At 50.4% G+C, this 14,570-nt stretch overlaps 1 protein-coding gene across 18 annotated transcripts in view; it reads right to left on the reverse strand.

Moving 5' to 3' along the window:
- CPNE5 (copine 5) overlaps positions 1-14,570 on the reverse strand; it is a 101,051-nt gene that overhangs the window by 49,232 nt on the left and 37,249 nt on the right. For 11 of the 18 annotated variants that reach the window (XM_081520306.1, XM_081520298.1, XM_081520297.1 and 8 more), the window contains 5 exons: positions 7,923-8,026; positions 6,447-6,486; positions 6,167-6,243; positions 4,366-4,425; positions 2,053-2,116 (listed from right to left, as the gene is read on the reverse strand). In XM_081520306.1, the coding sequence (XP_081376432.1) occupies positions 2,053-2,116; positions 4,366-4,385 (84 nt within the window). In that variant the 5' untranslated portion in view covers positions 4,386-4,425; positions 6,167-6,243; positions 6,447-6,486; positions 7,923-8,026. Of the gene's footprint in view, positions 1-2,052; positions 2,117-2,389; positions 2,441-4,365; positions 4,426-6,166; positions 6,244-6,446; positions 6,487-7,922; positions 8,027-14,570 lie in introns of those variants that run through there. The other 7 variants (XM_081520295.1, XM_081520291.1, XM_081520301.1 and 4 more) reach the window with 3 other exon arrangements.

The raw sequence follows: 14,570 nt of genomic DNA on the forward strand, positions 1-14,570 counted from the left end.
TTTTCTATAACCCATCAACGCATGCTGGTGACCTTCTGGAGTCAACTCTAATCCTTCTCAGGTCCCTGCCCGCCCACACCATCCCCATGGATGAAGGGAGGGCTTGTCTGCTCCAGCAGAATATATTCATTTGAGCAGGAAGCCCAGCTCTGGTGAAAAACCATCTCTCAGACTCCACCCTCTTCCTTTGATCCTCCTACTGAATGCTGGGATGACAGAAGCAAAGCCGATCAGATGTAATTATTTTAATTCAGCCAGATGCTGGGAATTAGTCTCTTTTTCCTTGCAAGTATTCTAGGGAAAGACAGAACTCAGCCAAAGATGCCCCCAAAGAAAAGGAGCTGACAATCTCAAGAGGAAGGGAGGGAGCCCCCCACCCCCACTTGCTCTGAAACTGCTTGAATCAAAGAAGCTGCTGCCATCCGTGGATGCGGGGGGGGGGGGGGGGAGGTGGAGTGGGGGAGGAGGAGGAGAGCCTAAACACACACTGTTTACCAATCCCGGAAAACTAGACCAATAGCAGCACCCAGCACTGTCTAAAGCTTTAGAATTTCCAAAGCACTTTCGTTTGTATTACTTTGTCTAATTATAAACCAGGGAGGAAGCCACCGACTGAGTTAGAAGCGTGAGGGCAAACTGGATTTAGGCTGCAGGGAATTCAGATTCAGTCTTCCCCAGACATCCACTAGGAGGAGAGCCCCTTGGGCACAGTCACCTTCACAGTCTCCTTTAATCCTCACAGCAAGTCTATCAGCTCCAGCATACAGGTGGAGAAACCGAGGCTCAGGAGGCTTAAATAGAAGCTCTAGTCTACACACTGGCTGGGTTCTCGCCCTTGTTCTCTCCCTGAAGCTCCAATACTCTGGCCACCTGATGAAAAGGACTAACTCATTGGAAAAGCCCCTGATGCTGGGAAAGATTGAAGGCGGGAGGAGAAGGGGATGACGGAGGATGAGATGGTTGGATGGCATCACCGAATTAATGGACATGGGTTTGAGCAAGCTCCGGGAGTTAGTGATCGACAGGGAACCCTGGCGTGCTGCAGTCCGTGGGGTCGCAAAGAGTCGGACACGACTGAGTCACTGAACAGACTCTCTCCCTTGTGGGGACTCCAATAGTGTCCAGATCGCCAGCATATACAGGTGTAGTAGTTATATCAACATCCCCTAAACATTTGGTTTGGACTTCCCATTCATTCAATTAGATTCACGGAAAAGCCTCAGTGATCACCTACTGCATACCCCACCCTCTGCTGGGTGTACATGTCGGGGAGGTTTAGCCCTGGGGTCAAGGTCCATCAGACCCACCGAGGTAAACAGACAAGCCAAGAAAGTAGATAGAGCAACTGTGTTTGAGCTGATCTAGTCATTGCTGTACTTCCCGAAGAATATCAATTCTGTGTCTTATTCTCCAACTGGAAGCCCCTGAATGCAGAGTTTGGGACACTACAGCCTCGTTGTTAAAGACCCTGGCTACCCCCCAGCTACCCCTCAGTTGTCCCTACCTCCTGCTTCTCTGCAGTCCCACAGAAGAAGCAAAACCAAGGGCTGCGTAGATCTGCAGACTCTGGCTTCCCAACATACATGCGCGCGCGCACACACACACACACACACACACCAACCTCATGCTCTCACTCCCTCAGCCCCATGTAGGGGCGTCACCCTACTCCAGAGCTAAAAGTGAAAAATGACAACTAAATGCCAAGCGCCCAGCCTCCCAGACTGAAAAGGCCTCTCCGCTGCCAGTGTTGGTGCCAAGGCAGTCTTGGCTCAAGGACAAGTGAGCATGGCTGTGATGGGGAATGGACCAGGGCTCCCAGCCCAGCTCAGCGGCTGACCGTGGGCGAGCTTTTTCCTCTCCCTGTGCCTCAGTCAGCTTAGCTCTAAAAAGGGGAGACATCTTCCAGCTCCAGAGCTGTGGACTTCTACGACAGCCAAGGGAGGCTGAAGAGCCCCGCCCCCCCCAGCGCCTCAGGGCAGGCCAGCCTGCCCTCCATCACCGCCCCATCCCCACCCCCTCCAGGTCTTGTCCTACAGTCCCTCTGCCACTCACCCTGCAGTTGCTGAGCTCCTCAGCAGACAGGATGATGGTGCCACATTTCTTCCCTGGGACACCGCTGAGAGAGGAGAAGATGAGAGAATGGAAAGTCAGACAAAGACAGAGCCACAGCTCTCCCTGAAACAGCCCTCTTCATCCTCCCCTCACCTCCCCACCACCATCCAGCAGATCTGCTCCGAAGCCCCTAAGAAGACAGAGTCTCCTGTGACCTAGGGCGCTGCTTCCTGGGCCAGGCCCCCAGGCCTGGAGTTGCCCCACCCCCTGCTCCCCAAGAGCCCACCAAGAAGCGAACTGTCTGCATTGAAAGTCCTAGAAAAGCATCCAGACTCACCCGGAGGCTTCCAGACCAGTGGTTCTCAAACTTTCCGTCCAGAGACCACTTCTGTGGGCAAAAGACCTCGTGGGCTAGCCACCCCACCCTGCACCCAGCTGATCCCCAGAGTCCCGGCACATCCCAGCTCTGAGCCACTCTGATCCATCGGAGGAAGGAGAGCAGTAAGAGGTAGTGAAACAGGAGGATGGGTGTACTCTGGGCGGCAGCTTGCCAGGCTGTCTCCCATGGCTCCCTCCCCTGCAACTTCTTGGCTGGGGTCTCTCTGGGGGAGAGAGATCTCGGCCAACCCTGAGGCTCCTCTGTGAGGTGGGCGACCAGGACGTGAAGTTGGTCCCCCACCCCCAGAGAATCCTCTCTAGGGGAGCAAGTTCCCAGGGTGGGGTTCTACCACGATCTCTTCCTTTGGTCAGGAGGGACCCCACCCCACCCAGGTACCAGCCCACCCCACTCCGATGTTTAGGACTAACCCCAGCCGGGGGGAGGTCCCAGAGCAGCCAGGGCCACTGGGAGGGAGAAGAAAATGGCAGCTTTCCAGTAGCTGTGTGACTTTGGGCTCATCGCTGCACCTCTCTGAGTCTCAGTTTCCTAGCCCATAAAATGGGTGTGACTGTAGCATCCATTTTACAAAATAATATGCACACACACCGTGCCTGACACGGAGGAAGCCCTCAAGAGCACCATTTCTCTCCCTCCCTGGTTCCCTTTACAATTCTGCAAAGCTGATGAAATTCAGCCCCCACTCGAACCAGCCTCAGGGCCACAACATGCTGGCTGTGGAACACATTTCGGAGAACCACTGATGGAGCTCTTTCCAGTGCCAGCTCTTGAAGGGAGAGATTCTCAAACAGAGGAGGCAGGGGACCTGGCCCTCTGCGGGGGGCTGATGAGATAGCTCGGATCCCTCCAGATGAGGTGGCCAGAGCAGGGCTGCAGCTGGAGTGTCTCCTGCCCCAGCCAGGTGGCCAGCTTGTCCCCCTAGACTTGGGCACCCGAGCTGAGGAACCCAAAGCCCCTCCACCCCCAGCCGGCCCTGCTTGCTGGTAAAGATTGATTTGTTTGACCAGGGAGAGAGAATGCTCACACCAGCCTCTGTCCAACGTTTCTCCATCTGCTCCTCTCCTTGCCTCTTAGCCCCTCGTCTATTTCCGATCTTCCCTTCCACACTCTCCAGCCCCAGTCTGCTCCCACCTGCTCGGCCTTTCTCTCTCTCCCTCCCTTCCCACTCCCTCTCCCTTTCTGTTTCTCTCTCTGACTCCTGCTCCCTCTCCAATTGCTGCTTCTCTACTCTTCTTGTAAATCAGCATCCATACCCTTCCTGGGCTGTGAGCATCCCTGGGTCCCCTGAAGGCCCCTTTCCTACATCCTGCTAGTCGGATGGACAATCCAGCTACTGAGACCCCAACTTCTAGGAGCCCTCAGCAAAGGCCAGTGGCCCCTCCAGGTGGGTCCCCCAAGCAGCTGCTCCCTACCCTGGTCCCCCAACCCCCTGCCAGGTGTGGACCCTCTCTCCAACCAGGAGAGGAAAGGGGAGGAGTGGGAGGGTCTTCGTGGCCATATTTGCATGAGGCCAGCCAAAAGCAGATGGTCCGGGTGGGGGCTGGGGGAACGTGGCTAGCCCACCACAGCTGGTAAGCAAATGCAGAAAGTGAGGGTTTAGCAGAATCTACTCTGTGAGGAGGCTGACGTCCAGCAGTGGAAGCACTGGAGAAGAGGGGAGATAAAGACAAGGGCCCTCTGACCCCTGGGGCTGGGGATGCTGGAGCTCTAGCCTGGGTGGGGGGAGGGCCAGCTGCAGAGTGGCCCCAAGAACCTGGGTCCTTTAAGAGGGACCCAGGACCCTGTCCGTGCCCCTGAGCAGGACTGAAGAAGGCACAGTGGTGGGAGTGGGGACGGGACCAGGACCCTGAGGCCCCCTTCTGCAGAGCTGGCTGAATGTCTGAGGACTCCAGGGCCAGAGATGTCTGGTAGCCTACCCGTTGGACACAGCTGGCATGGGCTTGCCTGTCCTGGAATTCAGGCTGAACGCTCCTATTCTGTGGAGAAAGAAAGAGCATATCGTGAGCTGAGTATCCCCGTCCTGAGAGGCCAGAGCTCTCGGCATCACCGAGATTCTTGGAGACAGGTCTCTGTTCTGGATCAAACATCAGAACAGGTCCAAGAGCCACAGGCCAGGGGAAGGAGAGGGATTCTTCCCAAACCTAACAAGGTGAAGCTCTGGGCAACTTCACCTCAGAGGTTCTGAGTGTGGTTCCTGGACAAGCAGCATCACCTCCCCTGGGGATGTGTTAGACATGGAAATTCTCGGGCCCTTGCCCAGACCTGGGGTTGGAGCCCAGCAGTCTGTACGAAATCAGCCCTCCAGGGGATGCTGATGCCTGCTTCAGTTTGAGAACCTTTGCGTGACCTCTCTGAGGCTCAGTGTGCGGGCTGTGAAATGGGGAGATTGAGCTCGTGAGGTCACAGAGACGAAACACTGTCTGGCCCAGAACAGATACCCATTGAAAGGAAGCCATTCATAGGTCTAGCCAGGGAAACAACTAGACTTGGACATGTGAAAGCTTCAGTGGGGGTAGTAGGTCCCCTCCTTCACCAGCACCCTGCATCTCCACATTTTAGATCCTGTTTGCCCTTTAAAGCTCCTCCCACTAGCTCCTCCCCAATCCAAAGTCTTTCTCCATCCCCCCCGGAAGGTGTGCCCCTCTACCCCTGGAGGGCCAGGGGACAACACAGGAAACAGACCCAAATAACTCATGTACTTTTGACCCAGGCAGTTGGGAGCTGAGAGGGGCAGACACACACTCACTCCTGAGACCCAAATTCTATAAGCTTCAGAGCCCTCAAACATGGGATTACTCCCTATTCTCAAGAAATGATAGCCATTTATCACTATTATCCTCTGAAGCCAGAGGATGAGACTTTGTGGGGGACAAGGAGGACTTTCTGGAGCTCTGAAGTTTCCACATAGTTATTGGGGGTCAGAGACAGGGCCTGGGAAAGAGACCAGCTCCCTCCTCCGTAATAACACACTCTGCAGTTATTGATCATGGTGAGGAGACAGCGTCCAGTGTGAAATTGGCGGGAGCAAGTTGGGGGGAGCTTTTCTGCCCACCCTGCCCTGTGACCTGGACACATGTCCCAGTTTGCAGGCCTCTCTTGCCTGGGCCCTGCTCCTGGGGCTTCCTGAGAAACAAGGACAAGAGAGGTCACACCACTGCCTGGCTAACCCTGGCTGGTCCCTGAAGCCACCCTCAGGCTCCACTGTGAGAAGCCTTGGGACTCTTCATGACAGAGCCTGTGCAGTGTAATAGTTTCCCCCTAAAGCACTGAAAACCCTATGATACAGGGGCAGGGCAGGATGGGGAGGGCTTCGCCATCTGAACAATCTGAAGGCTACTCTATGTGAGCAGATCCCTAGGTTCAAATCCTAGCTCTTCTACTTCCTAGCTATGTGGCCTTGGGCAAATCACTTCCCTCTTTGGGGTTCGGTTTCTTCCCCTATATAATGACGGGGTGGGGGTGGGAGAGGACTAGATAATGTCTCAGGCCATTCTAAAGAATGTGGGGCTCTAATAAGTGAGCCGAGGTCCCTCCAAGATAATTGGGTTAAAAGTCCTGCAAGGGCAAGGCCCTTTCAGTCTCCATATTTCCAACTGCCCATGATGACGGGCTGATGGCTTGCCCCTCCCCTGAGCCAGCTCTCAGCAAGGATGAACAGGAAGTTGGACCATCGCTGAGGAAGCAACCCAGACAGGCTCCACTTCCCTGTATACTTACGTGAGGGACTTCTCCAGGCGGCTCCCAGGGGACCCCACAATCTCTCCAAGGGTGCAGAAGGCCTGGCCCAGGAAATCCTGCACATCCAGGGTGCAAAAAAGACCACTGTCACCCACTAGGCTCACAGTCGTCCTACCTCCCCCATCACCCACCCCTGGATATATGAGGGCTCTGAAATGACAGGACACACACTGTGTGTCATAGTGAAGCCCAAGGCCAACTCAGAGTTTGGCATTTAGGAGACTTTCAGAATTGCTGGGCAGGTGCTGGCAGAACTCACGTGTTTGGATAAATCAGGACTCTTGGAGTCAACATCATACCTGCAGGGAACACAGAGAGATGGTGAAGGCAGCTGGTGCAGCCTGCCCTGAACTGTCTGGCTTCTTGTGCTGAGCCAACACCCATGCTATCCCCAAATCAGGCACTAACACAGTGGACATTTCTGGGAGTAATAGCAGAGAGACACAAATGGGAGCCTTCTAAGGTGCTAAACCTAGTGTGTCTTTTGATGTGGGTGATAAATGGATATCAAAATGCATCATGGGGTAGGTAGGGTTCTTAAGATTTGGGCACTTCATGATATATAAGTTATGTTGTTGTTGTTTAGCCAATAAGTCATGTCCAACTCTGTGTGACCCCATGGACTACAGCCTCCAGGTTCCTCTGTCCATGGGATTTCCCAGGCAAGAATACTGGAGTGGGTTGGCATTCCCTTCTCCAGGGGATCTTCCCCACCCAGGGATCGAACCCACATCTCCTGCATTGGCAGGTGGCTTCTTTACCACTGAGCCATCAGGGAAGCCGATATATAAGTTGTGTATGTGTCAGTCACTCAGCAGTGTCCAACTCTTTGCAACTCCATGGACTGTAGCCTGCCAGGCTCCTCTGTCCATGGGATTCTCTGGGCAAGAATATTGGAATGGGTTGCTGTGCCCCCTTCCAGAGGATCTTCCCAATCCAGGGATTGAACCCGTGTCTCTTGTGTCTCCTGCATCGGCAGGCAAGTTCTTTACCACTAGTGCCACCTGGGAAGCTGACTTCCCTGCAATGGGTTGCACTGACTGGCCTGGGCCTCAAATCCTCCTATTGCTCCCTCCACGTCTGTCTCCTTTTACTGCATTTTTTTCCTCTGCTCCCTCTTTGCCGACCCCTTTTCCCCATTCCATCCACAATTCTCTGGGGGCACAGTCCTTTCTAACCACCCTATGCCCCGAACAAAACGACAAAACACTCCTCCACCTACTCATCAGACTAAAACCCCACGGCCACCTCTAACCTCAGGAGAGGGGCACTCAGCATCCCTGTGATGAACACATGGATGCTTTGAGTCTGATCAGCCGGGTAACCTCTGCAGGAGGGCAAACTGGAGGGGACCCGCCCCCAGAACAAGCTTTGACCGAGGGAGAGTTCACTGGGGAATTGGGCTCCCTGGAGGTGGAGCTGGAGTTGCCCCCATGATCTTCCTCAACCACCCGCCCCAGGATCAGGTAGCTTGCCCAGTGCCCTTCCACACTAGACAAATGGGGGGGTGCCTTTGTTCCCTCTCCCCACCTCTCTTCCCTCTCCTGATGTGGGTGGGGCTGGACTTCAACTAATAGTCACTTTTCTCCCAGGTCAACCCTGGGCTTCCTCTGATATGACAGCTCTCCTAGCTTCCTGAGTGAGGAAACCGCCACCCCAACAACAGGTCCTGGAGCCCCACCTCCCGACCGTGGTTCCCTCCCCAGCTCCAACCTCAGCACCATCTTCTACTTACAGGTCAAAACGGAGGTTCTGCTTCTCCTCGAAGAAGTAATCCACGATGAACTTGCGCACAAAGTCAGGGTTGAGGGTGTTGTCGATGACTTCGGTGCGTCCAAACTACAAGAGGGGAAGGGGCGTGGGTCTCGCAGCCAGGCTGGAGGGGCTGGACTCAGAGCCCCTCAGTCCTGAACCCGGTAGTAATGGAAACCACGCCTCTTCCAGCCCCTGGCCCCCACCCTCATCCCCTAGTCAAGGAGAGAGCTCCCTCATCTAACAGTGGAAGCCATCTACCTATGGCTCCAATCTCCACTGCCATCACCTTACTCTCCCCTTCTTTATATAGGTTCTACTCAAGTGAGATAGTGTTTTTTTGGTTTTTTCGTGGGTTTTTTTTTTTTGGCTTGTGGGATCTTAGTTCCCCAATCAGGAATCAAACTGGGATCTTTAGCAATGAAATCACAGAGTCCTAACCACTGTATGGCCAGGGAATTCCCAAGTGAGATGGTTTTGATATCTGGACATCTGAGCAGGCCCTTCACTTGCCCACCTCCCTGCTTTTGCCTATGCTGTGTCCTTCACTTGGCTTCCCCTTCTCAGCCAATGACGTGTCCTCCACTCTTTAAACGTCCATTGTTAATGCTGCCTCCTCCAAGAAACCATCCCGATTCCTCCAACCAGACACCTCTCTGTGAGCCACCACTGAACTTGTGCTACCTCTATGCCTACCTTCCTTCTCTGACTGATTTCGATTGAGGTGTACTGATTTGATGCCCCGATGGTAAATGCAAGGCAGAGACAGGGGCTGTGGGATCTCTGAAGATCCCTTCTCCTGGTGTTCATGACCTTGAGTAATCCTCTCCCCTTGGGCTGGAGCTAATGGCTTGCTACTAATGAAGTCACTTCCGAGGTTATGTTATAAACAACTATGGCAGGGCTTCCCTGATGGCCCAGTGGTTAGGATTCTGTCTTCCAATGCAGGGGACACAGGTTCGATCCCTAGTAGGGGAACTAAGATCCCACACGCTGGGGGGAAACTAAGCCTGTGATCCACAACCAGAGAAGCTCCCATGCCACAAGGACCACAACAAAGACACAGCACAGGCAAAAAAATAAAAAGACTACGGCTTTGTCTGGGGCACCTTCCCTCTCTCACTCACTGTGATGAAGCCAGATGCCACGGTGTGAGCTGAGCTATGGAGAGGCCCATGTGGCAAGGAACCACCCCTGAGAATCTGAATCCTACCAAAAACCACTGAGTGAACTTAGAAGTGGATCCTGCCCCAGCCCAGCCTTGAAAGAACTGAGGTCCTGGCTAACACCTTGACTGCCGCCTTGTGAGAGACCTTGAGGTAAAGGATTCATGACCCTGTTGTTTAAGTGGCTAAAGTGTGTTAGTCATTCAGTCATGTCCGATTCTTTGCAACCCCATGGACTGTAGCCCGCCAGGCTCCTCTGTCCATGGAATTTTCCAGGCAAGAACACTGAAGTGGGTTGTCATTTCCTCCTTCAGGGGATCTTCCAGACCCAGAGATTGAACACAAGTCTCCTATGTCTCCTGCATTGGCAGGCGGATTCTTTACCACTGAGCCACGTGGGAAACCCCGTGTGCTTAAGGACTCAGTTCCCCAGAAGTCCAGCTCTCCAACTCCCATAGTCCACCTCATATCCCTGTGGCTGCACTCATCACATGCCCCAACCATGATCCACTCTTTTCATCCCACTGGATTGAACTTCTCAAGCAATGGGAGGATCCAAGCTTTCCTCATCTTTCACAGATGATTATAGCACCAGCAGCGGCTGTAAACACTTTGCACCGTATTCCCTTACTTAATCCTTTTATGGTAGGCTTCCCTATTTTATGGATGAGAAAATGAAAGCACCGAAAAGCCAAGTAATTTGTCTAGAGTCGCAAGGCTAATAATTGCTGACTTCAGGCATTCTAGTTCACGTTCTGTAAACATGTTGCCCTACATGTAAGGTTTTGAGAGCAAGGACAGCAGAAGCCCACTGCTCCCAGTGACGGGTGCAGAGTAGCTACTCATTGTTGAATGAAGTAAGATCGAAGGAGGAAACGGATGAGAGGGTTTGAGTTCCAACTTTATCACAAGCTGATTATGTGACAAGATCAGAGACTTTCAAGGCCTCAGCTTCCTCATCAGAAGATGGAAAATAACACTACTTGTTCTGGGACTACCCTGGTGACCCAGTGGTTAAAAATCAGCCTACCCAACCTGAATGGGAGGGGAGTTTGGGGGAGAATGGATACATGGATATGTATGGCTGAGTCATTTCACGATTCACCTGAAACTATCACAGCATTGTTAATTGGTTATAACCCAATAAAAGGTTTAAAATAAAATTTAAAAGAATCTGTCTGCCACTGCAGGGGACATGGGTTCAATTCTTGGTCTGGATGGGGCAACTAAACCTATGCGCCACGGCTACCGAGCGTACACTCTACAGCCCACGCGCCGCAAGAGAAGACGCCATACGAAGCAGCCCGCTCGCTGCCAGTAGAGAAAGCCTGAGCACAGGAACGAAGACCCAGAGCAGCCAAAATAAATAAATAAAAACACTACTTGTTCTGCTTGTTTCTTCGAGGTATCCAATTCAATTCAATTATGAATTCAACAGTTTTTAAGCACTTATAAAGTAGGCCAGGCAGTGTGGTGGGTCCTGGGCTACAAAGATAAATAGAATATGAATCCTATACTTCAGGACTCCTCTGTCATAAGGGAGACAGCTCAGACACAAATAATAACTACAAGACAGTGTGAGAACAGTCATCACAGAATTACATGCAAAGGTCTAAGGCAGGGTGCGCTCCTCTGGCTGGGGAAGCATGGAAGTCATTGAAATCTACCAAAAAGCAGATCACTGGGTGTCCTGTTTCACATACCAGTCCAGTTATCTGATTTCATAGAGGTCTGCATCTTTCATTACCTCTGATCTTTTTTACAACTCTGTAAATTATAGAAAGCATAACATAATGCAAATGATTCATATCCACAGAAATGCAAATGAATTTCCCTCAGTGGAATACAATTGATTATTTGATTATTACCCAGTGGATTTGCATCTATTTGAAAATTCATCTCAGCATTCGTGATTGTGTATGTGTTCGTGTTGTTGGATTTGAACCAGTTATAACATCTTACTGGTTCCCTCATTAATGAATAAATTGAATAAAATTTTGCTATGTGTTCAATTTATATTTCTGTGGGAATCATTATTTTATCCTTAAAAATGTATCCTTTAACAAGAGATTTTTCAAAATAACCCACGCTCAGAATTCCCTGGTAGTTCAGTGGTTAGGACTCTGGGCTTTCACTGCCAAGGGTGAGTGTTTGATCCCTGGCAGGGGAACTAAAAATCCCACAAGGCTTGAGGCAGGGTCAAAACAAAAAACAAAAAACAAACCCATACTCAAGCCCTACCACAGGCCAATTAAATCCAAATCTCAATGGGTGGGGTATGAACAACTGTATTTTTTAAAAGTTCCCTACATAATTTTAAGGTACAGATGGTGTTAAGAATCACAGATTCTCAGTAGGAACACAGGGTCTTCCCAGGTGGCACTAGTGGTAAAGTACCTGCCTGACAATGCAGGAGACATAAGAGACGCAGCTTCAGTCCCTGGGTGGGGAAGATCCCCTGGAGGAGGGCATGGAAACCCACTCCAGTATTCTTGTCCAGAGAATCCCATGGACAGAGGAGCCTGGAGGGCTACAGTCCATAGGGACAGGACTGAAGCAACTTAGCAGGCATGCAGGAGGAAGGAAGAAAACTAACATTTATTGAGCCCTTACTGAATAGTTTGTAGATTAAGTGGATCTAAAGTTGAGTTATTTCAAATCCTAAAAGATGGTGCTGTGAAAGCGCTGCACTCAATATGCCAGCAAATTTGGAAAACTCAGCAGTGGCCACAGGACCAGAAAAGGTCAGTTTTCATTCCAATCCCAAAGAAAGGCAATGCCAAAGAATGTTCAAATTACCTCACAATTGCACTCATCTCACATGCTATAAAGTAATGCTCAAAATTCTCCAAGCCAGGCTGCAGCAGTACATGAACAGTGAACTTCCAGATGTTCAAGCTGGATTTAGAAAAGGCAGAGGAACCAGAGATCAAATTGCCAACATCTGTTAGATCATCAAAAAAGCAAGAGAGTTCCAGAAAAACATCTATTTCTGCTTTATTGACTACACCAAAGCCTTTGACTGTGTGAATCAAAACAAACTGTGGAAAATTCTTCAAAAGATAGGAATACCAGACTGCCTTACCTGCCTCCTGAGAAATCTGTATGCAGGTCAAGAAGCAACAGTTAGAACTGGACATGGAACAATAAACTGGTTCCAAATTAGGAAAGAAGTACGTCAAGGCTGTATATTGTCATACTGCTTATTTAACTTCTATGCAGAGTACATCATGTGAAATGCTGGGCTGGATGAAGCACAAGCTGAATCAAGATTGCAGGGAGAAATATCAATAACTTCAGATAAGCAGATGACACCACCCTTATGGAAGGAAGGGAAGAACTAATAAGTCTCTTGATGAAAGTGAAAGAGGAGAGTGAAAAAGCTGGCTTAAAACTCAACATTCAGAAAACTAAGATCATGGCATCCAGTCCTATCACTTCATGGCTAATAGATGGGGAAATAATGGAAACAGTGAGAGACTTTATTTTGGGGGTCTCCAAAATCACTGCAGTTGTTGACTGCAGCCATGAAATTAAAAGACACTTGCTCCTTGGAAGAAAAGCTACGACCAACCTAGACAGCATATTAAAAAGCAGAGACATTACTCTGCCAACAAAGGTCCGTCTAGTCAAAAAACCAGTCCTGAATATTCATTGGAAGGACTGATGCTGAAGCTAAAGCTCCAAAACTTTGGGCACCTGATGCAAAGAACTGACTCATTGGAAAAGACCCTGATGCTGGGAAAGATTGAAGGCAGGAGGAGAAGGGGATGACAGAGGATGAGATGGTTGGATGGCATCACCAACTCGATGGACATGAGTTTGAGCAAACTCCCGGAGATGGTGACGGACAGGGAAGCCTGGCGTGCTGCAGTGTGTGTGGTCGCAGAGTCAGACACAACTGAGTGACTGAACTCATCTCATTCAATTCTCACAAAAACTCCGTGAGTTGTTACCCATTTTGCAAGTGTGTGCTCAGTCACTCAGTCATGTCCAACTCTTTATGACCCCACAGACTGTAGCCCACCAGTCTCCTCTGTCCATGGGATTCTCCAGGCAAGAACACTGGAGTGGGTTGCCATTTCCTTCTCCAGGGATTTTGCAAGTGAGCAAACTGGAAATCAGAGGTAAGTAACTTGCCCAAGGTCACAGAGCTAGGCAGAGCTGGATCTAAATCTAAGCATGTCTAACTCCAAAGCTCCTTATGTTTTTTCCTTCCTCTAACTGCCAAGAGCGCTCAAGCATTATGAAAGCCAAGTAAATATGAGGTTTACTTCATAAGCATTTATAGAAGCTTCCCTGTGTGCAAGTCCCTGGGGAGGACATTGAGTTGAATTAAGATGGGGTTCCTGCCCCACCCACCAAATTCCATAACAATTTTATAACGTATAACCCTGGTTCCAAAAGAGTTCCCGAATTTTCCTCTCCTGCCTTTGCTAATTTTTAATACCTCTTGTCTTCAGAGGCAAACAAAATTTCCCCTAATAGCTTTCTAGAATGTAGACTATTCCAGGAAAACACCCAGGTTCCAGAGAATCTTCTTTTAAGAAAGGGACCTACCTCCTCCTCAATACACTGCCTTCCTCTCTCAAACACATTAAAAAAAAAAAAAAAAAAAAAAACAAACCCCTCCGGCAGGATTTTATATAAAAATCCCAGCCCAGAAAGAGCAAGTATGCCTTTGTGCAGCCTGCCTCCTCCTTCCACTCCTGGCAGAGACTCGAAGGAAAACACCCATTAGGGAAGATGACAGCGCTGCTTTTAAAACGGCACTCGAGGCTTCAATAGAGGGGAATTCCCTAGAGATTGATCTCTGCCAGAGAAGAAAATGGAGTTCCCCTGGAAACAGGACAGGGAGGGGGACTCCAAGGGTACCCAGTATCTCCTGGAGCAGGAAAGGGGGCAAGCAAGCCTGGCTGGGCAGTGATGAATTACCAGGACCCGGAGTAATTAACATATGCATGTCACAAACTACCGCATATGGAATCTCCATCCCAGGGACTCACTAAAGATGTTTTATAGCCTTCATTACTTGGATTACTAACAAAGGAAAAAATGTGAAAACTTGGATTTAAACAAGTCAAGGAGCCACCGGGTCCCTGTCAGACCCAATTTACACTCCTATTCATGATGGTCAGAACACAGATAAACTGATAGTCTTTTTTTTTTTTTAATCAATTTGGCTGTATTTCATTCTACATAGAATTAGAGCACTTTCAAGCCTAAGGGACTTGCAGAGATGAGGTACTAGGAACTAGCAGTGGGAAGGAAGCATGCAGAGGCATGAGATCTGGCTCTGCTGGGGGGTAGGGTGGGGGGTGAGAGGGGAGGGGTGAGTAGGTTAACCCCTCACCACCCAGAATCTGAAGCCAAGTCAGCCAGCTCCCAGAACATCTTTCTTCTAGCTCCCAGGAAGGATCTGCGCCTCTGAAGCCCTTTGTCCATACTTGGTGTCTAAGGATGGG

This window comes from Giraffa tippelskirchi, chromosome 8, assembly GCF_054371585.1.
Source record: "Giraffa tippelskirchi isolate mGirTip1 chromosome 8, T2T-mGirTip1v1.2.pri, whole genome shotgun sequence".
Lineage (NCBI taxonomy): Eukaryota > Metazoa > Chordata > Mammalia > Artiodactyla > Giraffidae > Giraffa > Giraffa tippelskirchi.